At 44.2% G+C, this 22117-nt stretch overlaps 1 protein-coding gene across 2 annotated transcripts in view; it reads right to left on the bottom strand.

Moving 5' to 3' along the window:
* The window catches only part of PIP5K1B (phosphatidylinositol-4-phosphate 5-kinase type 1 beta), a 312168-nt gene that overhangs the window by 164759 nt on the left and 125292 nt on the right, over positions 1–22117 (bottom strand). For both annotated transcript variants that reach the window (XM_045469367.1, XM_045469368.1), the window contains exon 2: positions 21266–21334. In XM_045469367.1, the coding sequence (XP_045325323.1) occupies positions 21266–21334 (69 nt within the window). The remainder of the gene's footprint in view (positions 1–21265; positions 21335–22117) is intronic.

Raw genomic sequence — 22117 nt, 5'->3', positions numbered from 1 at the left:
GAAAGACAGATACCCTATGTGTTCACTCTTATGTGGATCCTGAGAAACTTACCAGAAGACCATGGGGGAGGGGAAGGAAAAAACAAGTTAGAGAGGGAGGGAGCCAAACCATAAGAGACTGTTAAAAACTGAGAACAAACTGAGGGTTGATGGGGGTGGGAGGGAGGGGAGGGTGGGTGATGGGTATTGAGGAGGGCACCTGTTGGGATGAGCACTGGGTGTTGTATGGAAACCAGTTTGACAATAAATTTCATATTAAAAAAAGAAGAAGGCAAATCATTACAAGGTTGCAGGTGCAATTAAGGTTGGTAACCAGCTGAACCTGAGATGGGGGGTGCTGTCCTGGATCACCCCGATGGGCCCACTATAATAACACGGGTCCTGAAAAGTGAAAGCAGAAGAGTTAAAAGGGAGGGTAAGCGAGTAAAATACAATGTGAAAAGGACTAAGTGGCCCTTGCTCACTTTGAGATTGAAACAAGGGCCACGAGGCAAGGAAACTAAGTGGCACCCAGACGCTTGAAAAATGCAAGAAAACGGATTCTCCTCCGGAGCTTCTAAAAAGGAATGCGGTCTTTTTGATACCTTTTTGATTCTAGCTATCGATTTTAACCGTTTTGATTTTTGATATTGTGCTCCACGTGTATCTTACAGAACTGTTAAGATAATAAATTTGTGTTGTTTTAAGCCACCAAGGTTGCAGTATTTTGTTACAGCAGCAAGAGGGAACTCCTAACACATATACACTTTACAACACCCTCGACGCTTTTTGGTCTGATCTGCACAAGGCACCCCAACCTTTTCACCCTTTGCCCCACTAGCCCCAAAGGATGAATCTATTTATACACAAGATGTTCTTCTGGGACCTACCCAGAGTGGTTTGGGCTAGGTCACTCTTCTGTTTTTTGGGCAGAAGTCACACTTACCCACCAGCACAATACTCACACACACAGTGCAGCTTAAATACACTGAAGACAGAACGAGGGGACCGACTGTTGGCTGAATATCTCTTTCTTTAAACCGAAGACTTACAAGTAATAATTTTCAAGGTCCTCTTCACTGATAATTTGCAAAGGGCTGAAATTAAGATCGGTTGGCACGCCTGAGGTCCCAGCGCATGGCACCAAATGGGCCCTAGATGACCATCTGTTGAATGAACAGGGTGATGGCTTAGACATGAGTACACATCTGGCCTTCTGGATGAGAGATGGTCTCTACAGGAGCTTTTTGAACTAGAGATGACCAAAGTAGCACCCAAAAGGAACTCAGCCCTCTAGCCTTTCTTCTCTTCGCCCCACAAGACCACTTCTACATCTGAGACTCTGATCGTGGCCAGACTCCCCTAGGCTTGAAGAGAAAGTGGGGGTGGGGACACAGTCCCATGCTTTATGCACACTTAACTTTCTATTCCTACAAGATTGAAACCTTTGGCAATTTTGGTAATTTTCCAGTGTATTCATTCTCCCTGGACTCCACATGAAAGAGGAAATCTCCACTTCTGGCCACAGAGGAGTCATCTTTTTTAAACCCACAGAATGATCTGAGTTTCTAATCCAAAAGTGTTTAAGGAAGGGTGGGGAAATACACAAGGTATTATCACCTTTGCACCAAAAGGAAAACCACCTGAGACACTCTTAACACAGATGAGAAATAAAATGTAAACTCCCTTCTTTTGCACTTTTCTGTGGCATCTTGCATACCCTTAATAAAGAAATTGCTGCAGGGAATAATCACAGAATCAAGAAACACACAAACAAAACCCAAAACAAATCTATTTAAAAAACCCAAGAAACATAAATGGCATTTAGCTGTCATCCACACTCCAAATTTTACAAGGGGAGAAACAGAAGCCCAAATATAATAGGAAATTACATTCAAAAGTAAAGTTAAGATGAATAAACGAAGAATTTCAGGCAAAAAAAAATTTCTAATAAACAAAAGTCTTTTTTTTTTTCCCTTGCCCCAAACAAAATTTCTCAGGAAGACGGAGTTCAGCAACCTGCCTACCCCAGAACAGCCTGTATGAAGCATTAACTCAGGATAATTTCCACACAGATTGCTCTGGTCTGGGGGAAAGGCCAAAAGGCTTATAAGGAAGAAATTCTAAAAACGGCCTCAAATTATAAGCAAATACTACAGTTATTCCATCTATCCAGACTGATACCAAATCCAAATTAAATAATGTTTTAAGAGAAACAAAGTTTAATATTACTACTCTTAAGTACTCAGAGTATCTTACAAGCTAACTATGCTTTCAACGACTGCCTTTCCATGGTCTGCATAAATCAGCTATGTAAAAAAGTCAGTATCAATTAAGATTTTAAAAAATTCTTAAAAAACCAGAGTAAGAAACAAACTTTCTCAACACGAAAAACAGCTCTTGAGCTAAATGACAACATTATATTATTGGAAGAAGAATGACACTTCCCAAATGTATCTGACCAAGGGATTTTTTTAACTCATTTTTTAAATTATTTTTTTCTTTTAGAGACAGAGCACATGAGCAGGGGAGAGAGGCAGAAGGAGACACACACACACACACACACACACACACACACACACACACACACACACACAGAAGGAGAGAGAGAATCCCAAGCAGGCTCCACACTCACTGTGGAGCCTGACGCAGGGCTCGATCCCATGAACCCAGGATCATGACCTGAGCCAAAATCAAAAATCAGACGCTCAACCGAGCCACTAAGGCACCCCCTGACTAAGGGATTTTTATGTAAATAGCTATTAATAATCCATGTGTATAGCGGAATGGACTCTGGGAGACAGTACAATAGCCATTTGGCTTTTAAAATCATGAACAAGACAAGTCCTTTTATCACTAACACTCTTCGATACGATTATGGAAGACCAAGCCAATAATATAAGACAAGAAAGCTAAATTCAAAATAGCGGTTAGAAAGAGAAAAACTATAATTTATAGATGATATGATTGCTACCTATCATACCCAAGAAACAATCATGGACCTAGGAGAATAGTTTCAAAAATGAAGTTGACAGTTTACAAAGCAAACTCACACACATCAAGAACTTACACATTCCCAGCTAGGAAATGTAATGAGAAGAAGAGAATCCCATTTATAACAGAGAAGGGGGAAAAAACCCCACAAGAGTAAGAACAAAAAGAAAATCCTGGGGCACCTGGGTGGCTCAGTTGGTTAAGCATCCCACTTCGGCTCAGGTCATGATCTCATGGATCATGGGTTCGAGCCCCGTGTCAGGCTCTGTGCTGACAGCTCAGAGCCCGGAGCCTGCTTCAGATTCTGTGTCTCCCTCTCTCTCTGCCCCTCCCCTGCTTGCAGTTTGTCTCTCTTTCAAAAATAAATAACATTAAAAAAATCCCACATAAATTACTTAGGAATATAGTTAACAAAAAATAGTTACAAGATCTTGGAAGAAAATAATTTACTGAGGAGCATAAAAGACAAACATATAGACGCTGAACTCTTGGAAGGCAAGACTTAACAGTTAAAGATGCTACTTCTCTCTAAATTCATTAATAAATTTAAACCAATTTCAACAACAATCACAATAGCAATCTTTTTAAAAGCCATAATCTTATAATTCCAAAGCTTAATTAGAGGAATCCATGTAAACACATCATCAGGAAACTTTTGAAAATTAAGAATTCTTTGGGAAGTCTTGTATTATGAATATTATAGTGAAAACAAAGTATTGCCAGCATAAAATTTAAAAATGAGAGTGAAGACAAAAGCCTTTAGGGAAATATTAAAAAATTTGACTTCGTAAAAGCTTGAGTTAAAAAAAAATAAGCAAAATTAAAAGACTCATTTAGAACCAGAAAAACACTTTCAAGAAAAATGCAAGCCCTTGATACGTAAGTACCTCTTATAAATAAAATGTGTAACTCCCAAAGGATTAAAATTATTCGGAAAAAAAAAAATAGTCACACTTACCAGTGATAAAAATGAATGAAAATTAAAAGGAAAATTAAGGCATTTTCATCTAGCTTGCTGGCAAAGATTTTTAAAATGAATAGCACTCAGCGTTAGTGACAACCAGGGAAAATACGTGCTTTCCCAAATCAGCTGGACAGTGTAAACTGAGATAGATTTTTGAAAGGCAATTCAGGAAATAATGCTACAACGTCCAGACACCGTATAACATGATTCTGAGAGGTCAAAGGCCAATCCCACGTGTTTAGGGTGACAGCTGTGTACCTAACATGTGTACATGCCCAGGTTGATCTACCGAGTAGGGAGACAGACATTCTGGGGCTAAAAATGGGGGCCTGCTCCTTCCAGGCTACTGGGTGTCCAATTATCTCCAGTGCAGGTGACCCTGGGACGGGTGAGTTTGGGTCTATAAGCAGGAAGGATGCGGATGATTATACCTGTTTCCTATTCAATAGTAGATTGCCAGTTTAAAGTCTTCCTTCATGAGGATGGAAAACTACGGGTGAAGGGCTGTGGCCCATTAACCCAGATTCAGCCACACTCTGCCTTGTGCACCAAGGATTCTGAGGGTCAAGGTGCCTCTCCTCCTCTGTGCAGCTACCTGGCATCTTGAGCAAGACACCCTTTTCCTTGGATCAATCAAGGGCTTTATGTAGCTCCTACTACTCCTATGTAACTTCTTCCCACCCAAGGGTAAATTCCCCTGAAGCAATTCAGGACTTCCACAATCCAGGAAAAAAACAAAAAACCAAACAAATTAAAAAATTAGCAATATGCATGTCAATCGAAGTATCCAATATGCCTAAAAACACAAACTTGCTTAAAAGTAAATGTACGAATAAAAAGTGTGGAGATCAGCATCCAAGCAGGTCAACTTGGGGGCGCGTGGGTGGCTCAGTCAGTTAAGCGTCCGCCTCTTGGTTTTGGCTCTCAGATCACCATCTCATGGTTTGCAGGTTCAAGTCCTGCAGTGGGCTATGTGCTGACAGCATGGAGCCGGCTTAGGATTCTTTCTCTTCCGCTCCCTCTGCCCCTCCCCTCCTCACTCCATCTCTCTCTCTCTCTCTCTCTCTCTCTCTCAAAAAAAATGCAGATCAACTTGGCATACCTCCAATTCCCGAAGGAAATGGAAACTTAATGTTTTTATTACAATAAATACTTCCTTGAAAAATAAGATTTTTCTGATCTAACAGAATCTCAGAGACTTTAGCCTTTGATTTTGCTCACAAATGGAACTTCCCCGCTTCAAAATCTCTTCTGTGTTTACAATTTTTAAATACTCCTAATTTACAATATCATAGATATATCCAAATTTAACATCCCATTGAACATCAGGGGAGGGAATGGTGGAACAGATTTGTCTCCAAGTTTATAATAAGTAAGTTAAAAATTTTAAAAAAAGGGGCGCCTGGGGGGCTCAGTCAGTTAAGCATCCAAGTCGTGATGTCGGCGCAGGTCATGATCTCACGGTTTGTCAGATCGAGCCCCATGTCAGACTCTGTGCCGACAGCACAGGGCCTGCGTGGGATTCTGTCTCTCCCCCTTTCCCTGACCCTCTTCCCCCCCCCCCTCTCTCTCTCTCAAGAATAAACAAAATGAAAGAAGCCAAAACAAAATAAAATAAAGTATAAAAAAAATCTTGGAGGACGACTGTGCCGTTTGAGCTGCTTGGTTTTTCCGGGCTTTTCTTTAAAATGCATGCAACACGCCCTGTCTACCCCCATCTTCCACATCCTGCTGTCTTCAATGACACACGCTCACCGCATTCTGTTGCACTCTACATCCTTGGAGAGAATAACATTTGGTTCCCCCCAGGATTCCTCTGGTCTGGGAAGAGCAGCTAGGCCAGGTAAAGGCAGAGAAAGAGGAGGAGAAGGGACTCTTGAAGCCCAAATCAGTTTCCTAAAACTAAATCAGATGGGGAAGATGGGAGGCCTATAATACAAGAGTTTTCATTTTTATTTAATGAGATGGAAAGCAAAGAAAACAGTTTTCCTTTTTGGACATAGGACACCCCCCTTTTTTTTCAGGCGACTTCGATGAACAAAAGCGAGGTTTCCTTTGCCACAGAATCCCACTGCTCTTTCAAAACAACTGTCACCTCAATATTCCACAGCAGGGACGGCCATCAATGCAGAACAGGGTCCCAAGCCGTTTGGAATTCCCAATTCGAGCAGTGTCACAGCACGGAGAAGGTGAAGAACAACCTGTTCTTTCGCTCCGTGTTGAGTTCTACCTGGTTGGCCAAGTCCTTGCTCTTGCGGGCTTAAGCTTCCCTGGGGGTGACTAAGGATCCAGCAACAATAGTACCAATTTAATATCTGCACAGCCAACTCCTATCTTCCGAGAGCCTTCTCATCCCTCATCAGATTTACCGGTCACACCACAGCATGGTTGTTGCTATGCTCTGACACTAAGTGTCCCGCATGAAGCTGAGCTCATAAATGGTAGAGCCAGCCTGGCCCCCCGGCCAGACTCCCTCTCAGCCCAGGGGTGGTGAGGGATAAAGGAACAGCATGGCAGCCAGGGCTCCCATCACGCCCTGCCTTTGGGTCCTGACTGCAGCTTTAACATCTATACACCGCCACTATTTTGTGAGGGTCGTAGCGGCTTCTGGAAAGTGCCAGGCTATTGCTCCCTTTCATTCCCTTTGAAATAGCAGCTCTAAAACATCACGGGGTCCTGTGTCTTTCACGTTACAAAGAAAAGGATGTACGCTATGGCTGCCATGCTGGACAAATGGATGGCCAACCACCGTCAAATCCTGCTTCTCCCTGGCAGTCACCAGCATCTACCTAGGGGCAGCCTCTAAGTGGGGCAACATCTAGAAAGAAAAGAACCTTTCAACGATGGAGTTAAGAGACTGCCTTTTAAAATTTCATTGCTGAAGCTCTTCCATGAGTGGCTGATCATAAGCGGTCTACAGATTATAGACAAGGGGACTTACAGATGCCAAAAACTTCACAGCCAACTTTCAGAGAGCCATGCACTTGACCCAAGACACAGATAATCACTATCATCTCTGAAACACAAAAAGCCCAGAGAACTGAACTGAGCTCTTTCAAAGTATTCTTTCTCCCATCCGAATAACCAAAGTATAAATTCCACCCCTTTCTGCACACGCCCCCCCCCCCCCCACCTTTACCTTTCTACCCTCCAACATATCTCACCTCTAACTGCAGATCCGGAACTGTAGGCTCAAGAACAAATCTCTCTGCAAAGTCTATGACAATTTTAGAATTAAGAAAAAAAAAGTGATACATCTCTTGAATGTTGTGGGCCAGGCACTGTATGGGACCCTACGGATGTCAAGATGATTGGGCCAGGCCCCTGCTCTCTAGCTGCTCAAGGTGAGCATTTGGCAGGCTGTCACTGCAAACAATTGTTACAAAACAAAAGTCACCCGTGATACAACAGAGGTTAAGGGCAGGGTGCCGAGGGAGGCCTGGGAAGGAGTAATGAACAGTCAGCGCCTAGAAGCATGGGGAAGGGCAATGGAGGAACTACTTCTGGAATGAAGGTGTTCTAGAATGATCAGCACGAATAGAAAGGAGCCGGGATCCACACACTCAGCGCGGCTGGAGTTAGGAGTGAACTGAACAGCAGGAGATGGGACAAGACAAGCCCACTGGGGACAGACTGTAAAGGACTCGTATGTCGTGCTTCGGAGTGTAGATTTTCTCTGTAGGTAACGGAAGGCCCACGGGAGACTGTAAGGGAATGAGTTGGCCAGCTGTGTTTATTTTGGGACTATAACTCCATGAAGGAGGGCCTTAAGAGGTAGTATTCCCAATGTGAATGCTTGCCAGTCCTGGGGCCTCTCCTCCATCTATCTCACCAATTCCTATGGATCCATGGCTCAACAACGAGAAGTGGAACCTCGGACCTCTCCCCTGAGCTCCAAATCCACATTTCAGAGTGTCCACCAAATTCCTCCCTTCACTGGCTCAAAATATCTCCAAACTAACATGTCCAAACCGGAAGACTAGATCTTCCTTCCCAAGCCTTTCCTCATACCACTCCCCTCCGTCTTGATCAATGACCACGACATCCACCCAGGTGCTTGAGTTAGAACCTGGGGTTCACCAAACATTCCTATCATGCCCTCGCATCCCCCCCGCACCCCACATAGGCAACCATGGCCGGTCTGGCCTGGTATACATCTTTACTTAGGCCACCACCTATCTTTAATTTAGGATTTCTCAATTTAGCACTCGGCACTCGGGGCCAGACGGACCTGGGGACTATTCTGTGCATCACTGAATGTGTAACTGCGACCCTGGGCTCTAATCCACTGCATGCTGGTAGCACCCCTCTCGCGTCCCCAGCTGTGACAGCAAGGTCGTATGTCCCCTGGGACATAATAGGGGCCTCAAGTTCAGAGCCACTGCTCTCATCCCATCTTGCCTCTGCTTCCTTGTTCAGTAGGCTCCATCACAACAGCCTCTCCTTCGGTTTCTGGAATCCGTGAAGCTCCTTCCTGCTTCTAGGACTTGGCAAATGGTGTTCTCTCTGTCAAGAACATTCTTGCTTCCACTCTCCTGTTGGCTGGCTCCTTCTCGCACTTGTGATCCCAGCCCCCAGCTCACCTCCCCTAAATGCTTTATCCCCTAAATACTTTATCAAAAGAGGCCCCCCTAAATACTTTATCTAAAAAGTAGCACCCCTGCCCTTGGTGATTTTCTTCATAGCATTTTTAAAAATTGAAGTGCAATTGACATATAACCTTGTATTCGTTTTAGAGGTACAACATAACGATTTGATATTTGTACATATTGCAAAGTGACCACAATATGTCTAGTTACCACCCATCACCATACAGAGCTAGGAAACTTTTCTCCTGATGCAGACTTTCAGGATCTACCGTTAACAACTTTCAAATATGCAATACGATATTATAGTCAACACCGTAATCTATACGTTATACATGCAATACAATAATATAGTCCTAATCACCGTTCCATACATTACATCGCTGAGATTTATTTTATAACTGCAAGTTTGTACTTCTGGATACTGATCACCCATCGTGGCCACCTCCTACGCCTCCCCCCTCCGGCCAATCTATTCTCTGTATCTATGAGTTGTTTTATTTGTTCGTTTTTAGAGGATTCCGTGTGTAAGTGAAATTCTTTTTTTTTTTTTTAATTTTTTTTTCCCAACGTTTATTTATTTATTTTTGGGACAGAGAGAGACAGAGCATGAACGGGGGAGGGGCAGAGAGAGAGGGAGACACAGAATCGGAAACAGGCTCCAGGCTCTGAGCCATCAGCCCAGAGCCCGATGCGGGGCTCGAACTCACGGACCGCGAGATCGTGACCTGGCTGAAGTCGGGCGCTTAACCGACTGCGCCACCCAGGCGCCCCTGTAAGTGAAATTCTACACTACTTGTGTCTCTCTGACTTATTTAACTTAGTATGATGCCCTCAAGGTCCATCCGTGTTGTCACAAATGGCAAGAGTTCATTCTTTTTTTATGGATGAGTAGAATTCCAGTGTGTGTGCGTGTGTGTGTGTTTGTGTATCACACCTATCCATTTATCTACCAACGGACACTTAAGTTGTTTCCATATCGTGGCGATTGTAAATACTGCTGCAAGGAACATGGGGGTACATTTATCTTTACGAGTACGTGTTTTTGTTTTCTTCAAATAGCCGCAAGTTAGATCGTACGGCAGTTCTATTTTTCCATTTTTGAAGAACCTCCATATCGTCTGCCACAGTGGCTGCACCAATGCACATTCCCACCAACAGTGCGTAACGCCTTTTAACAACTCCCGTTATTTCCTCTCTTTTTAACAACAGCCATTCTGACAGATGCGAGTTGTGGATTTGATTTGCATTTTCCAGACGACTACTGGTGCTAATAAGCATCTTTTCATGTGTTTGGCCATCTTAGGTCTTCTCTCGGAAAATGTCTATTCAGATCTTCTGCCTGCTTGGCAATCACATCGTTTGGTTTTTTTGTTTTTGTTTTTGTTTTTTTTGTTTTTGTTTTTTTTTCAACGTTTATTTATTTTTGGGACAGAGAGAGACAGAGCATGAACGGGGGAGGGGCAGAGAGAGAGGGAGACACAGAATCGGAAACAGGCTCCAGGCTCTGAGCCATCAGCCCAGAGCCCGACGCGGGGCTCGAACTCACGGACCGCGAGATCGTGACCTGGCTGAAGTCGGACGCTCAACCGACTGCGCCACCCAGGCGCCCCTCGTTTGGTTTTTTTTGTTACTGAGTTGTTTGGGTTCTTTATATATTTTGAATATTAAACCCTTTATTGGATATTATCATTGGCAAATATCTTCTCCCAGTCAGTAGCCAGCCTTTTCAGGTTGCGGATGGTCTCCTTCACCGTGCAGAAGCTTTCTAGTTTGATGCAGTTCCATTTGCGTATTTTTGCTTCTGTTGCCCTTGCCTTTGGAGTTAGGTTCAAAAAAGCATCACCGAGACCAACGTCAAAAAGCTTACCGATGTTCTCTTCTAGGAGTTTTATGGCTTGAGGTCTTTAAATTCATTTTAACGTTTATTTTTGAGAGAGAAAGAGACGGAGGGGTACACAGCGAGGGAGACCCAGAATCCGAAGCAGGCTCCAGGCTGTGAGCTATCAGCACAGAGCCCAATGCGGGGCTCAAACCCACGAACCGTGAGATCATGACCTGAGCCAAAGTCAGATGCTTAACCGCCTGGGCCACCCAGGCACCCTGAAATTCATTTTAATTTTTGCGTATGGTGTAAGAAAGGGGTCCAGTTTCATTCTTTGGCACCCAAGTGTCCAAGTTTCCTGGCACCGGTGACTGAAGAGGCTACCCTCTCCCCACTGTATATTCTTGCCTCCTTTGTCACAAATTAATTTACCATATACGTGTGGGTTTATTTCGGAGCACTTTAAAAGTCAGTAATTGCTTTATTCTGTTTACTTCTTCCGGTTTGTCTCTACCATGACAATGAAAGCATTATTAGGGAAGGGAAGAGCTCCGTCTAGGCTTCTGTCCTACCCCCAAGGCCTAGCACAGTGCCAAATGAAATAAATATTTGTCAACTGAATGCATGAATGAATGCTTGGACGTACAAGCAAATGTGCGTCTTATATTCCAGGCACCGACCATGTCCTTAAAAAAATGACAAAGTCACAGTATGAAAAAGTAGCCCAGGAGAATTAGAATGTCACCTGGACAGCCTGTATGTCAGCCGTGCGCTCAATAACGAAACGCTCCCTGATCCATCATGCAGAGTGGGCAGCAGCAGATTTGGCTGAATAAAAAGCACTCCCGTAAGAATGGGTGATCTTCACTGAGGAAAAAAACCCCACAGTTAGATTCTATGAACAGTTCAACATTTTCCTTGTAACTCAATCCACCTTGTGTCTCTGGATGTCAGGATGTACATACAAACTGGGGGGTTAGGCAAAAAAGATAAAGACAGAGCAAGAATCTTAAATTTACATCCCCAGAGACCACAACCGCCGTCTTCTTGTTCTCTCCTTAACGATGCGCTGACTGGCTCAGGGAAGGCTTCCGTGCTGAGGGCTGGAATGCCTCATCTTCCTCCTGTGTTATGATAAAAGCTACAGACACAGGATCCGCAGACAGCGAACTTGCCAGAAAACACAGGTGTACCATCTGGGGAAATGTGACTCTCACGCAGGAAAATAACTTTCAAAGTATTCACCCTCCAACCCAATGCTTTATCAGATCTTTTTTGCTATTGAGCAAGGCGTTAGTGAGTTATTACCCCTCCTGTGACTTTCTATGGCACAGCTAGGTTTGAAACGTGTTCCTCTCCTAATATGACAGGTCAAAATATATCACCCCCTCCAGGTGGATCTCATACTTCACTGTTAATTTTTAGTTCGGTGCTCAAGAATGATTTTTGAAGTTAGCACTTTGTCATTTTATTTCCAGTGTTTCACCCAGTACCCGGAGATGAGATTGTTTTTCATTTCAAAATTAATATGTACCTTCTAGAAAAAGTTATTTTGCGGCTACAGCTCAGATTCTGTATACAGAGGAGAAACATACAAGCACAGCTGGCTTTGGAACCACTGAATCGGGGAAAACACTTTTCAGAACGATTCGCTACTATTGTGCTCCCAATCCAAAGGGGGCTAGTTTTACCTGTACCCCCTGGCTTCTATTCTTCTAGCGGATAAATGAGAACTTTCCATTTAATGTCATAGGAACCATAAGGTTCAGATAATATTGCAGCGGTTTGGGTCTGACACACCCGAGAGAGAGACAGTTGGGGTTAAAATCCCAGCCTCATTCTGCCACTTATGTGGGTGCCTTGGGGTGTGCAACTTAACTTCAGTTTTTCATCCATAGGGTAGCAAAATGGTTGTGATGAGATTACATGAGTTAATAATTCTGAAGTGCTTGGACAGATGTGTGGCATATGCTAAACACTGGATAAATATTGCTCTTATTACTGACATAGCTTTTTTAAAGTTAATTTATTTTGAGAGAGGCATAGAGAGAGAGGGAAAATAGCAAGCAGGTTCTGCCCTATCAGCACACAGCCCGACACGAGGCTCGATGTGATGAATTGTGAGATCATGACCTGAACCAAAATCAAGAGTTGGACGTTTAACCAACTGAGCCGCCCAGGCCCCCCCCCCCCATTATTAACACAGCTTTTAAAATTGCTTCTAATTAATAATAACATGCTTTAATTTGCCACAGTAATAGGTTTCTGGTTAAATGAACTCAATCGAATTTGATAAGATTCTTCCAGCAACCAATGATTCTAACTCCCTAAGACAGCAAAACTAGGAATAAGCACATGGCATTTATCCTGTTAGTATCTGTAAGTAGAGAGAAGACTAGAACCTCTCCTATGTTACTGGCCTTCTTTTCTGGATTTCCAGAATAAAGAACTCTAGAATTTTTCATTTCTCTGTGCTTAAACAACGCTTATTATTATTATTACTATTTTTAATGTTTATTTTTGAGAGAGAGAGAGACAGACAGAGGGCGAGCACGAGAGGGGCAGAGAGAAAGGGAGACAAAGAATCTGAAGCAGACTCCAGGCTCTCAACTGTCAGCACAGAGCCCGACGCAGGGCCAGAACTCATGAACTGTGAGATCACGACCTGACCCAAAGACGAATGTTTAACTGACTGAGCCACCCAGGCGCCCCCTTAAGCAACTTCTAAGAGACACCTTTCAAAATCACCGTGAACTATCTATCCAGGCAAGGGAAATGGGGTGGTAGTGCTAAGAGTGGACAAGCCAGGGATGCCTGTGTCTCTTAACCTCAGGGTTGTAAGGTCAAGCCCCACGTGGGTGTAAAGATTATTTAAAATCTTTGAAAAAAAAAATGGACAAGCCATAGGCCTTGGGACAAGAGGCATGCTGGCCAGATCAGAGCCCTGCTGGCCAAGCTGTGCAGGGAGGCACGTAGATCACCTGAGTATATTACAAAGCCATTTAATTTGAAAGCAAAAGCTAAATTGTGCTTGGAGAGCAGGGGCTCCTGTTCCTGGGGCCCAGCAGGCCGCGGAAGCACTGAAAACCCCAGCCTCCCCACCCGCCATTAACACCACACTCAACAATGGAGCGGTTCCTGTCGCCCCCGAAGAAAGCTGTATGGCACGTTTTAGGGTGTTTTGGAGACACCAAGACAACGTTGACTGGCATCAGGGACCAAAACAAGATGGAAATTCCATAGTTAATCAGAACGCAGAAGTGTAGCAAACCTGGGTGGCTTACCACGTGGACGCTCTTTCCAATGCCAAGGCCAAAGGAGGTCACTTAGAAATGAACAGTCCAAGGAAACACCGTGATGGGAGGGTTGGCTTCTCCGCCTATTGGAAGCCACCTACTGACTTTGCTGAATCACCTGCCGTGTCTTGCCCGGAAGTCATAAAGGCAGATTGGTCATCACGTGCTTTAGGACTTAGTTTGGAAAAACACGGAATCACAGGTGATACTAACCGGAAGCAGAAGGTTTGGAGGGAGGATCTGCCCAGCAGGGTGGATGGTAATGGTCTATGCTTCTACATGCTTCTAAATCTAATGGGATTACCGAAAAATTTCCCTTCTCTGAATGACGTAGCTCATCTACTCGCTGCTCAATTAAAAGAAAAAGGGCAGGGGCGCCTGGGTAGCTCAGTTGGTTTCCGCTCAGGTCATGATCTCATAGTTTGTGAGATCGAGCCCCGAGTCGGGCTCTGTGCTGTGAGCAGAGACTGCTTGGGATGCTGTGTTTCCCTCTCTCTCTCTCTCTCTGCCCATCCCCTGCTGGCTCGTTCACTCACACACACTCTCTCTCAACATAAGTACACTTTAAAAGTATATTAAGGGGCGCCTGGGTGGCTCAGTCGGTTGAGTGGCCGACTTCAGCCCAGGTCATGATCTCGCGGTCCATGAGTTCGAGCCCCGCGTCGGGTTCTGTGCTGACAGCTCAGAGCCTGGAGCCTGTTACAGATTCTGTGTCTCCCTCTCTCTGACCCTCCCCTGTTCATGCTTTGTCTCCCTCTGTCTCAAAAATAAATAAACGTTAAAAAAAAATAAAAGTATATTAAAAGAAATAAAAATAAATAAATGATAAAAACCCATAATGGCAGCCCCCCATCAGGAGCACGTCTTTCTCTTATTCTGAAGCCACGGCTACATGGAAGGCCACGAGGTGCTGCTCCGGCCCTCACTGTGTGCTTCTCCCATGCCCAGGCCAGACTGGAGCCAGCAGCAGGATGCTAAGTGACCAGTCGCCAGGGCCAGCACTGCGGGAGGCAGCCACGCACAACAGAACGCATCTGACTGGAAATCAGAGGCCGAGAGATGTTGCTTTTGCTAATAAAGACAGTGATGTCACTCACTGGTATTCCCAGGCTGTGTTTGATGCTCACCGCACAATGAGGCTGTCAGGGTAGGTACTGGGGACATTTCCTCAAGGAGCAAAATTAAGATTCACATCAATTAGGGAAGATGCCTCAGGTTACACAACTATTATCCAGAAGAGTGAGACGCCTATCCACCCTCTTTTAAAAGGAGAGTTTGGTTTGGGCCAAGTTTCTCAGCCTCGCTGCTACGAACACTGCAATAATTCTGTGTTGTGGGCACTGTCCTGTGCATTACAGGACACGGTATCACCAGGCTCTGCCTCCTAGATGCCAGGAGCACCAGCCCTCCACTTGTGACTTTCAAAAATGTCTCCCGACATCACCAAATGTTCCCTGGGGGGCCAAAGTGGTGCTGGTTGAAAACTGCTGGGTTAGAGTGTTTTGGATTAAGGTGACTAGAAGTAACACTCGGAATGCTGAAGGATCACTCTTCCTAGAGATCAGTGTGGTTGTGAGAAATGCTGCTCAATGCACAGAAAAAGAGGTCTCCGCTAAGCTACAGAGGGTAGTGCAACCAGAGGACAAAGCAAGCATCTTGTTTTCTGGAAGCGATGGCTTTCTAGAATCTGAAGGAAAAAAAGAACAGTCAGGGCATGGAACACATATCAGCCCCCACTGCCACCTTAAAACGTCACTGATTCAATGCTCGAGTAGGTGAAATATTCACACGGTTCAAAATTAAACATATATACAGGTTTATACAGACAAGTTTTCCCTAACTCAAGACTCCCACCGCCTGGTTCTCCCCGGAGACAGCCAAGGTTACCAGGGCCTGTGTATGTTCCCAGAGTTATTTTATAAAAGAGTTCGTATTTCAATAAATGCTTCCTCTTTGATCAAAGTCTCTCGGAGTCATTACCTTGCTTCGTCATGACCTTAGGTTTAAAAAGTCATAAAAGCCATCTTTCCTTATAATGTGGTAAAGGGCTAGCATTATTCCCTCTTACCTCATCACTACCTACCTCCACTGATAGGGAAACCGGCAGAGACACTGCAATTAAGTGACAACTAAGGCCTTTAAAAAAAAAAAAAAAAAAAAAAAGAACAGAACAGAACAAAACAAAACTGAAAGAACTAGGGTTCTTGGGTCAAGAACACTGGGTCCTAGTCTGCCGTTCTGGTTGCAGGTCATGGTGAAAATCAGGTGGACGGTTTTACGCTTGGGTTGTTGGTGTCGAAGGTAGGCAACCTCTACGCCCAGGGCAGCCTCCAATAGGCATCAGAACCCGGATCTTGGGGAAGGGGGAGGGGGATGCTATTGTGGGGAGGCCCAGAACGGAAGGAGAAGTAAAAGAGGGAGGGGCAAGAGGTGTGGAATGACGTTGGGAGGAGCCTGGAGAGAGGAAGCAATGCAAATGGCGGCAGTAACAACTGCCTGTGTCAGTCCAAGCCCAGGTGACTGGGAAACACTGACTGATTCCCAGGAACAAGTCACCGAACTGGGACGTTACGTGGCCAGAGATTTTAATCTCTGGGAGATGAAATCTCAGGGAGATCCTGACAAAGAACTGCTAGGTGACCTGGATGCACTCTGACATCTCTTTGTTCTGGACGGGTGGGGGAGGGGTGGGCAATTTCTTCCATGTATAAAATACTGAGAAAACTCTTATCTCCCGCATCAGTATTGTACTTGAGTTTAAAACAATCTCAAGTGAACGGATGTCCTGCCTTCTGCTTCCTTCTAAGTTTCTCACCTTATTAAAAAAAAAAAAAAAAAAAAAACTCTTCCTCACATTACTATCTTAGGAAATTTCTAGTAGTTACTCTGAAACCTTTCAGGTCAGCCTTAGTTGAGATTTGTTGTCATTCGTCTCCAAACCACGTCATGGTACCTCACTGTCTGCGACTCAGCTGTCCAACATGGTAGCCGTTGGCCACAAGCACTTATTTAAATCGAAATTTAACAGAAATTAAAAATTCATCCCTCGGACAAACTGGACACAAATTCAAATCCTCAGCACCCAGATGCAGCCTGTCGCTACTGTAGTAGTGCAGATTACAGGGCGTTTCCATCACTGCAGAAAGTTCTAGTGCACAGGGCTGGCCTAGAACACAAAATCCAAACTCAAACTAGCTTTCAAGGTTACCTGTCATTTAGAGCCAGTCCTTACCCCCTAAATCGCCTGCGCTTTCCCTAAACACTGACACTTGGCTTTGTCCAGGCCGGGCTATTCGATCCCTCCAACAAATCACTTTCAGCCCTGATTCTGTGCCTGTGCTCATCAGATTCCCCCCATCAGTGAAACAAATGAGTAGGTAAATCAATTCACAGTCACCTAAGGCGTGGCATTTTTCCATCGTGACAGAAAGCAATGAGGCATCTATAAAATTTTTATCCCAGCAAAATGCACTGCTAACGAACAAGTTGAAGAAAAGGACTTTTCTCTCGAAGACTGTAATGAGCTTTGGCCTCACCAGTATTTGCTAGAAGATTATGTGAAAGGCCGCTTGCCTTGGCACTTAATACCAACTTGGGTCATTACTTAATTTTCCATGTGCATCTACGTCTTTTTTTCCCCTTTAATAAACTGTATGGTGGGTGTCTAAGTGGCTCAGTTGGTTGGGCTCAGGGCACAGTCTCGCTGAGTTCGAGGCGGGGCTCAGAGGCTGACAGCTCAGAGCCTGGAGCCTGCTTCTGATTCTGTGGCTCCCTCCCCTCAGCTCCTCCCCTGCTCACGCTCTGTCTCTCTCTCAAAATAAATAAAGATTAAAAAAAATTAAAAAAAAAAATACAGAAGACACGTGTCTCCTCTTTACCACTTGCCCGCCTGGTTAGTTCACTCCCCTGTTACCTGCTTAGCTGCCGTAGGCTTTTGTGTTTACAATTCTTTTGGAAGACACTTCCATAAATGAGCTGAGAAGGGAAATACTACACTCTGTAAAAAAAAAAAAGCCAGGCAGCCTTTAACGCTTGTCTTATGGGCCACATGTTCGTGTTAAGCAGGGAAAGTCAAAATTCTTGTTGCAGCCTCTAGCTGAAGATATTCGCCTCACCCACTGATTTTAGCTATTCTTCTTGGGTTGTCAAGAACTGACAATGGATCACGGAAATGGTCACCAGAACGAACAGAAGAGCAGCCAGCTTAACTAATCATGTGCAAATACTCAAGACTCGAGACTATAACATTGTTCCATGGACACCAAGGGCTCCCTAAAAACATGTGGAAATCCCATTCCTCATGATGCTGAGTGCTACTGACAGCTGCCCAGTAAATCTGGGGCTTGATACAGGAAGCCTAAGCCTCCTTGATGACTCTAACCCACAGTGATTTCTCCTCCTTTGAACACTTTATTATTAACTACTGGGTTCTAAAGGAGAGAACTCCTGTCTTGTCCCTCCCACTCAACTGTAAGATCCTTATAAACTCCTTTGATATCCTTCCCATGCCTCACACAGGTCAGGGGGTTCTTAACCTGGACTGTCTTTAGTCAGAGGCCAAAACCCAACGAATTATCAAAACTCCTTATTAAAAAGGTGCATACCTCATGGGCAGGCCCGCAGGACCGGGAAAGAACTCTTTCAAGCATTTGTAAAAGGGCCAATACTTAATGAAATGCATGGTGGCCTTGATGACATTCGTGGGGTCTGTTAGTTACCTATTCAAGCTGTTTTGTCATTTGCACATTTGCCAAGCACGAATTCCAGGTCTTCATTAAGGTCATGTGCAAAAAAGTATTAAGCTGCCCAGGGTCAACGCGGGCACAGGCTGGCAGACACAAAAGAACAGGAAACAAAAGTGCCATCTGTTGGGAACATTAGTCCAACCAGGTACGAGCCCAGTCACCGTGACGCTCACGCCATTCTTCTCCGGCTGGTCTGAAAGGATGCCACCAGAATATTCCTGGTGCCCTCAAATCAAGATTCATTCAACCTGAGAGTTCTTTCTTGTCTGTGACTAATTTAATGACTCTCTCAGAATAAGAAATGTAGTCAACTTGGCATAAACTATATCTTCATGAACCTCTGCAGGTTTGTACAAGACACGTGTTTCCTCTCTAACTGTACAGAAACCATATGTTGACTAATCCGTGCTCCAATTATGCCGAGGAGCCGTCTCACATCTGGTTTCCAGAAGGTACTTTTTCCTCACTTTGGAAAAAAGGGATGGCATTTTCTCATCTCCTGCCCTGTCCCGCTTTTTCAGAGCTCACGCCCAGGGGTTTCCCTACGTGAGCCTCAAGCTCTTTCATTCGGGGGAACGGTTCATCTGGGCCTAGAGACAAACACATTTCCAATAGCTAAGGAGACCCCAGCCACCTCTGGGAACGCTGTGATTAACACCTCCAGTGTGACGATGTCTTTGCCTCATGGAGAAGACTTGAATGGAGTAGTTCAGCCGAGCTGTCCGCTGCTAGCGAAGCGATACTTTCTCTGAGTCGTCGCTCTTCCTCCTGTGCACGTCAACACCGAATTACTGAGGACTGAAGACTCAGGAACTATGCTTTTCGGTGTTTTTCTCAGAGAATCTAAACACCTCTCCCTCCACTGCTCATCTTCATCTGAAAATCAGAGACCATTCGAAGCATCTGGTTGCCGCCATGCACAAGAAAAAAAACTCTGTCCTGTTCATAATCCTCCAGGATTAAATAATCTTCTCTTATTTACTGGAATTCTTTGCGATCTTAACATCTGACTTTCCGTTCTTAAGACCTTACCAACGCTGCTGAGTCAAATATGCTATCAGAGACATCACTGCCTCTGGCCAGATTCGCAAGTTTGAGATGACATAACATGACACTTCTTAGTTCCGGAAACGTCACCCTACTCTGCCCCCACCACGTCATCACTTTGGACAGAAACTCCCTGCTTATATTTCTAGGTTTGGCTGAGTAGGCAAGTCAGAAGATATACCAGGAAAAGGGGCATATTCTCCCACAAGAAAATGGAACAGGAAATATATCCTGTTAATTCCATGATGCGAATATGCAGTTGGATCAGGTGGTTCCTGTACTTTATGGCAAAACTTCTTGCTAGCTATCCACCAAAGAGTAAAAAGCAAAAGGAAAAGTTAAGATCTAATAGACCTTGCATATACAAACCTCCTACTCGCCAAGACAGAGGAGGGCAAGGACTTTTAAAAGTAAAATGTGCAGTCGATTTGAAATCAGGAGCAGTGGTGCCTGGGAACATATACTCCCCAGGAACATGTTTGAACATTAGCTTCCTCGCCAGGAGCCAAGAATTTATCAAAGTCAAAGAATGGCAAGGTAAGATACACTGGAACGTCTGGAAGGGGATTTTTGTGAAATGGGCTGAAGGCACAGAATCTGAGAGGCTTACAAAGGGATGGGACAAAAGTTCATACTACAATTTTTTTTTTTTTTAAATACAAAGGTAGAAAGTGTGTAAAATTTTGGTGGGAAGTAGCAAGTCAATTAAAAGATGCATATACAGGGAGCACCTGGGCGGCTCAGTTGGTGAAGCGTGTGACTTCGGCTCAAGGTCATAATCTTGCAATTTGTGAGTTTCAGCCCTGCATCGGGCTGTTGCTGTCAGCACAGAGCCTGCTTTAGATCCTCTGTCCCCTTCTCTCTATCCCTCCCCCTGATCACCTTCTCTCTCTCTCTCTCTCTCTCTCTCAAAAATAAACATCTAAAAAAATTATTTTAAAAAAGATTCGCATACTGGACACAGAACACTGCACACACATAAGGGCCTTCTTCTTAAGAGTTACAAGAGTCTTCAAATAACCACCTTCTGTCAATGATCTATATAGCATAGTAACTGTCAATGATGTACAACATGGAAAAACCACCCCTCCCCAAAGACGTCCACGTCCCATGGCAATCTGTGAATACGTCATATGGCAAGGAGGTGTTAAGGTTGCAAAAGATATTAAGGTTGCTGATCAGCTGACTTTAAAATAAAGGGATTAGGGGCGCCTGGGTGGCTCGGTCGGTTGAGCATTCAACTTTTAGTTTTAGTTCAGGTCATGTTCTCAGGGTACGGGGATCGAGCCCTGCATTGGGTTCTGCGCGGACTGTGGAACCTGCTTGGGATATTCTCTCTCTTTCTCTCAAATAAAAAACTAGTAATAATTAAAAAAGGGATTATTCTGAATTATCTAGGAGGGCTCAGCGTAATCACAAGCGTTCTTTAAAGTGTCAGAGTGATACAGCCTGAGAGAGACTCAGCTGGTCTTTGCCATCTTTGAGGTTGGAAGGGAATCATGATAACGGGCAACACAGGCAACCTGGAGAAGCTGGAAAGACAAGGGAACAACAGACTGTCCCCTAGAAACTCCTGAAAGGAACACAGCCTACAGCCACCTGGATCCTGGCCCAGGGAGACCCATGTTGGCCTTGTGACCTGTAGTCCTACAAGACAATACCTCTGTGTCATTTGAACCACTGAATCCATGAGGGCAACAGGAAACTAAGGCTGTAATTTACACACAACTGCTTTAGAGGGAAACAAGGCCTCGGATATATGCAACTTTGCAGGCAATGACTGCGTTCCTCTTTCTGAACCGAAGAAAGAAAACAAAACAGTCACTCACCTTTTTGTAAGTTTTTTCTTCGTTCTGTTTTCCAGATGCTGCATCTCCATTTTCAGCAGCAGACGACATCTACAGGAGAAAAACGTACCTGGGTCAACTTACCACTCGGCTCTGAAACACCATATGCTAATAACACTGTTACCCGGAGAATCCGCTTTGGTTAATTACATCTGTGTTGTTATCACTCTGATCTCCAAGAAAGGAAGAGATTTCTCAGAATACTAACAAAAAAAAAAAAAAAAAAAAAAAAAAAGGAAAAGAAAAAAGAAAAAAATCTGTGTTCCCCAATCTTTACAAAATAAATCTCTACCGCTAAACCATTTTGGTAGAATACTTGCTCCCATATGCTCTAAGAAAGATGGTATAGAAGTCCAAGCCCAAATCATACGCACAAGTTTCTTTCTATAAAGTCTTAAAAAAAAAAAAAAAAGCTTCCTCTGATTATAGACGCTTCCTCTAAAAGTATCTGGAAAGTACCAAAAAATATAAATCAGGACAAAAAAGTACTCAATTCTACTGCCCTTGGGCAACTCCACTCTACACATTTGGGCTTCTATGTTATCACCTTTGGTTCCACGTAGTTTTATGCTAAGAATGTTAGGATACCACTTTCACCCAGCAGTTTTCAAAGACATTTAGGTAATACGAGTTTTCCTGTTTGATTATAAACATCTCATTGTAGGAATAATCATGGTCTCTGGCTGCAGGGCACGCCAGTGTGTGAACACAACTGCATGTTAGTCCTTCACCTTCGACAACGCTAATGTTAAAGGACAGGTGAGGCGCTCCAAGGATTTTACGCCTACAAATAATACAACAAGAATTATTTTGTGCTTCTATTTTTGTCCAATT

The sequence above is a fragment of the Leopardus geoffroyi genome, chromosome D4 (genome assembly GCF_018350155.1).
Source record: "Leopardus geoffroyi isolate Oge1 chromosome D4, O.geoffroyi_Oge1_pat1.0, whole genome shotgun sequence".
Lineage (NCBI taxonomy): Eukaryota > Metazoa > Chordata > Mammalia > Carnivora > Felidae > Leopardus > Leopardus geoffroyi.
The sequence above is the reverse complement of the archived record's forward strand: the minus strand, read 5'-3'. Positions and strand labels throughout refer to the sequence as shown.